Raw genomic sequence first — 6,689 nt, forward strand, 5'->3', positions numbered from 1 at the left:
TATGCAGGAGGCTCTGGTTCTGAGCCTGAGCATAAACTCTGAGTAAGTGAGTAGTAAAGCTGTTTGATCCTGATCTGGCTGGGCATGGTGTCCGGGAGCGGATCCACTGGGAAGATGGAGTCAGGGGGATGGTGGGTTCCAGGCCAACTTAAGCTATAAAAGAAGAAAGAACAAAGAAATAGGGACACATATCTTTTAATTCTCTTTCCAGATGAGAGTATGAAGACTGACATTTCCCCACTGGGCAAATGTAATTCTGAGACCTGATGGACATAGTTGCTGTGACTGCAGTGGCTGTGTCCCATGGTGAGGTGGGAAGCATTTGCTAGAGCTTCCTTCAGAGTTATTTGTTCCACCTGTTTTCCCACCTGTTCTGGGACTGGAACTCAGGGCCTTCTGCGTAAAGCTCTGCACTGAGCTGTATCTCCAAGCCTTTTATTTTTATTTTTTTTACCTTTTTTATATTCTGAATACTTAGGAATTAATTACTAATGGAATTTTAGAGCTCTTGAGCTTCTATATCCACTGTATTTATGAAACCCCATAAATGGAATTCTAAGGTTGTTTTCCCTTAGTGGGACCTAACCTTGCTATAAAGGAAACACTCAATAAACAGTGGATGGGGTTTTAGTGTTTGTGGTTTTAAAATGAGACACTTGGACCTGTTATCACCATTCAGCAGCCTAGTCTACATTAGCAGACTCTGTATCTAAGAACAAAAGTCGTTTTTAAGTGCTATGGTGGTTGTGGGTGGCTTTTCACAGTCGGTGAGTTAGAAGACAGACTGCTCTCCCTGACTCACTGAAAACATTGTGACATTAGGCTGCTATGGTTTTCTCATTATCGGTTGACTAATACAGTCGGGGGAGCTTTACCAGGTTCTAAACACAATTGCCTTCATCAGTCTCACCTGGATACTGAGGGACACTGCTGAGGGCTGTGGCCGTGGCGGTTGGATACACAGGCCATGCCAGGTCTGGCATTCTGCTTTGCCCTCTCAGATGCATTCGCCATTCAAGACCACACATTGGAAATAGAATACATCTCAATGGTTCCTGTCCCTAACCCTCTATATCGCTCAGCTGGTACACAGCCAGAATCCTCTATGCTGGCTGTTCTTGGGAGCTTTGGTGCTGACCCTAAGTGGTTCTGATTCTCTGCCGCACCATATCTGTGTTTGCTGACATATTACCTAAAGTGTGTAAATTGTGACAGCATCTGTGTGTGGGCTTGGCTGTGGAGGGCTAAGGGTTCAATGCTGAGATAGATAAATAGATAGGGCTTGAGAGCATTCCATTTTCTGCTTGTTACTTAGTTTCTGCCCATGAGCTGTCCAGAGTCACAGGAGCACTGAGACCTTACTGGGCTTTTCATTCTCAGGCTGCTGCTCTGTAAAGGCACAAGTTCACTTAATACTTACTTGATCTCCTTGTTTGGTACCAAGGTGGGGTCCTCCTAGATGATAAAGAACTGCCTGTGGGTCTTTGTTTTTAAGAGTGTTAAAAAGCTGTTCTTTGGGTATTTTTCTAGCTAACAGGATGGGGTGGTCAGTTTCATCTCCAGGCTAATATTATGAGATCCTCAGTAGGGAACAGAATAGTGGAGTGGGTACTGTGATTGATTGAGATGGCAGTGACATTGTCCTTGCTTCTTCACTGGTGTGCATACAGGGACCATTCCAGGGCAGTAGCATGGTGAGGTAATCAGATGCTCACCTTGAGAGAGAGGCTGCACCTGTCTTCATGTGGGCCAGTGTGGTTATTGGAGTTGTTTCTACCTAAGCTCCAAGAGAAACAGGAACTGTCTGAGTAAATTCAGACTAACTCAGTGACAGTGTAGGATGTAGAGCTACAGCATATGGGCCACATGCTGGCCTTGCTAAGCAGAACCCTTCCATCTACTTTCCAGACTCTGCCTGTTGTACATGGCTGTAGGGAGTAGCAGTGGCCTGGGTTATATTGTAGTGGTTCGGGGAAGCACTGTGCATTAGGCATAGCAGGCTGACGGTGGTCATCGGCGCGTGTCAATTGTACACAGTTCCTTTTCCTTTCACCTCAGTTTCCACCGGCTCCCTCGCTCAGCAGTACGCACATCCTAATGCCACCCTGCATCCTCATCCTCCCCATCCTCAGCCTTCGGCCACCCCCACCGGACAGCAACAAAGCCAGCATGGTGGAAGTCATCCTGCACCCAGTCCTGTTCAGGTAAGGAGAGGCATGGCCTGTGCGTGCACAGCTGCTCCCTTGTGCTCCCTTGTCCCTGTTACTTACAAGATTCCATGTGATCAGGGCCACCATCCTTAAGTAGCTTCGAGCAGTTGTGGGTGCAGGGGAGGTCTTGAAAATGTCATGTGGAGTAGGCCATTCCCTAAGGGTGAGTGCCAGAAACGTAAGTGTTAAAAAGCTGCTCGATCCTGACGTTCTTAGTTAAGTATAAAGGACTCTGGAATGTCATTCCTGAAGCCAAGCCATAATGCTGCCTTCCTGTTGGCTTCCTCAGCCACATGTGCTAATGGGGCAGTTTAGGCCTTGTTTGGTCTTGTAACTAACTGCCCAACTGAGATTTGGGATTGAGTACCCAGAAAAGACCATATGGACAGGGGATGCCTCATGCCCTTTTTTCTGCATCTCCATGGGGTGTGGTGGGGTATGCTGGCCTGTTGCTTTTATTCTACAAAGCTCTGATTCCACTGGCTTCTCGGTAAAGAAGTTTCCCAATGCTTTACAGCATCATCAGCACCAGGCCGCCCAGGCTATTCATCTGGCCAGTCCACAGCAGCAGTCGGCCATTTATCATGCGGGGCTGGCACCAACACCACCTTCCATGACACCTGCCTCTAACACACAGTCTCCACAGAGCAGTTTCCCAGCCGCCCAGCAGACTGTCTTCACCATCCACCCTTCTCACGTCCAGCCGGCATACACCACCCCACCCCACATGGCTCATGTACCTCAGGTAAACCAGCACTAGCCAAGTTTTTGTGAAGGCCACATAGGGAGTGGTGGTGGTCAGATAAGCAGCAAGGAGCCAGTTGCTCCCCAAGCCAGGAAACCCTGTGTGTGGTGCCATCTGCCTGTCTGCCCCTTTCCTGCTTAGTACGTGATCTTCTGGCCCTTGGTGAATGTTGCTATGATTTTGTGATGGACTAGTGAAATTGTGATTTAGCATTTCCCAGCTGAGACCTCAAAACTCTGAGTCTGGAATGCACCCCAGTCCTTTCCTTTCTGTGTCTGCTTTGCCTCGTCTCTCTAGCTTCACCACTATGTGTATATGTGTACACATACAGACACCTCTACACACGCACACATGGGAGCCTGAGAGCAGGATGGCAGGCAGGCCTTCAGTGGTTCTCGCTTTCTGAGGGGACTGCACTGGGCCTGTTAGCGTGAGTGTTAGTCACAGGAAGTCTGAGAAGTGTCCCAGTTGTTTTGCCTGGTTCCCTCTATCGGCTGTGATCCTGTGTTGTGCTTCCTGAGCTTGGCCTTGGACTGTGGTGCAGTGTAACTGAAGCTCCAGAGTAGCCCCTGGATCATCTGGAGCTTTCTATCCCCCAGTGCAAAGTCTGAGGTTGGAAGGTGTGGTTGCTGATGGAGCCAGGGCAGCCCAGGGCCATGGGGAGGCCTCTCTGTATCTATTAGCATAAGGTGGCTGCATCGGATGTCTCTGCTACTTTTGATCACAGTTCCCTGAGGTGGGTCTCACTTAGAAGTTACTGAATGATGCTATTTCCTGTCTGTGTGCCAGTGAGGCTCTGGCAAGGTGTGAGCTAAAGATGCTGTGTAGTTGGGTCTCTTGCAGAAGGGCTAGCTTGTTACTGTCCTCCCCGAGAGCTGAGTGTCTGTAGATTATGCTCCTGTTGATTGGCTGGCAGCAGTGGGGAGGGTAGCCAGTTTGGTCAGTGTGATTTGGTGGAGTGAGACTTAAGGTCCTGTAAGTGTCCAGCAGAGGTTGTGAACTTAAGTGTAAGATGGGCTTCCCCCAAACCTCACTCGTGTGTTTGCGTACGAGAGGCTAACAGGGAAAGCTGAGAGCCACGGGCTGTTTGAAGGTGTGAACCAGCTTCGCTGGGGATGGTCTAGAGCAGTGCACAGGATGGGAGGCAGGAAGCAGCCTCTTCCTGCTCTGCCCACCCCTGCAGAGCCGAGGTTGAGCTTACCAACTGGTTAGCTAACATCACCTTTCTAACTTGCTAATTTGCTGCCACTTGGTACGGAGCACCGGGTTGACCCAACTTCAGATCACTGTCATCTCAGTGCAGCCAGTTAACTGCAGCCTTTGCTCCATCAGCTAAAGTGAGGGGCCTAAGTGCTGCTTCACCCTACTTTTGGGGAACCCATCACGACTGGGGAAGGGCAGAAGAGGAGAGGTTCAGGAAGCTGCTGAGGGTGCTGGGGAGACAGCCCCCTTACAGGCCCTTGTCAATTGCTTTCTGACTTGAAAAGGGCATTGATATCTTTGGCTATGTGCCACAGCAAGCTAAGAAAGTGCCCTTCCCCCGACCCCAATAGAGGCCTGCTTTTGGTGAGGACCTTGCCCTGTGTGGTAATCTGAGCAGACATGTTGGAGTAGGAGCCTGTAGCTAACTTCCCCATCTTAGCCCTGCAGGATCTATCTCAAGGTGACCCAAGAAGTCCATCTTGCCCCTTCTTGAGCCCTAGTCCACTGAAAGGAATAGCTGACTTGTTGTTTAAGAAGGAGATGTTGCCTGTATGCGTAAAAGAGCTCTCTGTTTCAGGCTCATGTACAGTCAGGAATGGTTCCTTCTCATCCAACTGCCCATGCGCCAATGATGCTAATGACGACACAGCCACCCGGCGGTCCCCAGGCCGCCCTCGCTCAAAGTGCACTACAGCCCATTCCAGTCTCGACAACAGCGCATTTCCCCTATATGACGCACCCTTCAGGTGAGGCGTGTGTGTGCAGGGGCCGCCGGGGCACCCCGAGCGTTCTGCTCGTAGAGGTAGAATGGCAGGCAGGACCAGTGCTTCAGGCTGCAAACCTGACTAGCAAGGCCCGTCCAAGTGTGCATAGGAGGGATCGTGATGGTCAGGGAGCATCAGAATCTGTGTGTGTTCTGCTGGTATCAGGGTTGGCTTGAGAAGCAGCAGCCTCATTCTGGGTAGCCGATGCATGCCGAGGACTCAGTTGGCCTTCCTGGATGTATGCTAGGCTGGACAGGGCAAGCGTGTTCCTTCCCGAGTCCTTTATAGGCTGATGTGGGGGGTTCATGCCCATGGCCAAGTTTGATTGTAGCTTGGAGAAGAACACTGCTGAGCACGTGCTGTGTGCTGACTGGTCTGAGTGTAGTTTTAGCCCCAGCCTGTGCCCTGACACAGGACACCCATGATGTCTCGTACTGGATGGCTGCTGTGACGACACCTGTCTTCCCTGTGACTTGGAAAGCAGTGGTGCTTGGCTAGCATTAGTGGGAGGGGGTGTGAAGGCCTGTGCTCCACAAGCAGCAAGTCCAGGACTTGTATCTGAAGTGGTTTTACGTCTGACTGGTTTGTTTCTCCTCACCCCCCCTTCCCTCCCCAACCCCACCTTGGCTGCAGCTGGAGGGGCGAGGGGGCAGCATTAATCCTCCAGTCTTACTCAGCTAGCACAAGAGTAGTTGACAGTCACGTGCTGCAGACACTAGGCTGGTGGGCAGCGGTGCCTGTGTTGTTTAAATAGCCACTTTTCTTTTTTACAGTACAAGCCCACCACCAACAGCAGTTGTAAGGCTGCCCTGGAGGAACCGAAAGGCCAAATTCCCTCCTCCCTTCTACTGCTTCTGCCAACTGGAAGCACAGAAAACTAGAACTTCATTTATTTTGTTTTTTAAAAAGATACACTGATTTAACATCCAGTAGGAATGCTAACAGTTCACTTGCAGTGGAGGATGGTTTGGACCGAGTAGAGGCATGTAGGGACTTGCGGCTGTTCCATAATTCCATGTGCTGTTGCAGGGTCCTGCAAGTACCCAGCTCTGCTTGCTGAAACTGGAAGTTATTTATTTTTTAATGGCCCTTGAGAGTCATGAACACATCAGCTAGCAACAGAAGTAACAAGAGTGATTCTTGCTGCTATTACCGCTTTAAAAAAAAAAAAATCAAGACTTGGAACGCCCTTTTACTAAACTTGACAGAAGTTCAGTAAATTCTTACCGCCAAACTGACGGATTATTATTTATAAATCAAGTTTGATGAGGCGATCACTGTCTACAGTGGTTCAACTTTTAAGTTAAGGGAAAACTTTTACTTTGTAGATAATATAAAATAAAAACTAAAAAAAAATTAAAAAATAAAAAAAGTTTTAAAAACTGATACCCAATTAGTGCGTGTTTGTGTGACTCCTGCTGCTGTGGGAGATGGACCCCAGGGAAGTCAGGCTGGGGGTGCTGCGCCAGTCTCTGCGGAGGTGCTGACCAAATGACTTTTCTTCTTCACCCTTAGTTTTGGCTCAAGGTATCTAGAAAAAGTCAAGACTGAGATTCCCTCTCGGGTGGATTAGCAGTTGGCTTCAGCAGAAGGAAGGCTGGCCAGAGGTGGGCAGCGTTCAAAAGTCCACATCTACAAGCAGGTGCAGACTCTGTAAGCTTATTTTTCCTTTTCTAGAGAACCAAGCTTTCTTGATCTGCGTTATCCCAGTTCAGGCCTGTTACCAGCAGGGGGCAGAAGATACTTCTTTAAAAAGGAAACAAAGAA

At 49.3% G+C, this 6,689-nt stretch overlaps 1 protein-coding gene across 10 annotated transcripts in view; it reads left to right on the plus strand.

Moving 5' to 3' along the window:
• Atxn2 (ataxin 2) overlaps positions 1–6,308 on the plus strand; it is a 97,418-nt gene extending 91,110 nt beyond the window's left edge. For 7 of the 10 annotated variants that reach the window (XM_076922727.1, XM_076922717.1, XM_076922723.1 and 4 more), the window contains 4 exons: positions 2,059–2,204; positions 2,728–2,955; positions 4,736–4,904; positions 5,696–5,821. In XM_076922727.1, the coding sequence (XP_076778842.1) occupies positions 2,059–2,204; positions 2,728–2,955; positions 4,736–4,904; positions 5,696–5,724 (572 nt within the window). In that variant the 3' untranslated portion in view covers positions 5,725–5,821. Of the gene's footprint in view, positions 1–2,058; positions 2,205–2,727; positions 2,956–4,735; positions 4,905–5,695 lie in introns of all 10 variants that reach the window. The other 3 variants (XM_076922720.1, XM_076922721.1, XM_076922725.1) reach the window with 2 other exon arrangements.
• The last annotated feature ends 381 nt before the right edge of the window (positions 6,309–6,689 follow it).

The sequence above is a fragment of the Arvicanthis niloticus genome, chromosome 24 (assembly GCF_011762505.2).
Source record: "Arvicanthis niloticus isolate mArvNil1 chromosome 24, mArvNil1.pat.X, whole genome shotgun sequence".
Classification (NCBI taxonomy): domain Eukaryota; kingdom Metazoa; phylum Chordata; class Mammalia; order Rodentia; family Muridae; genus Arvicanthis; species Arvicanthis niloticus.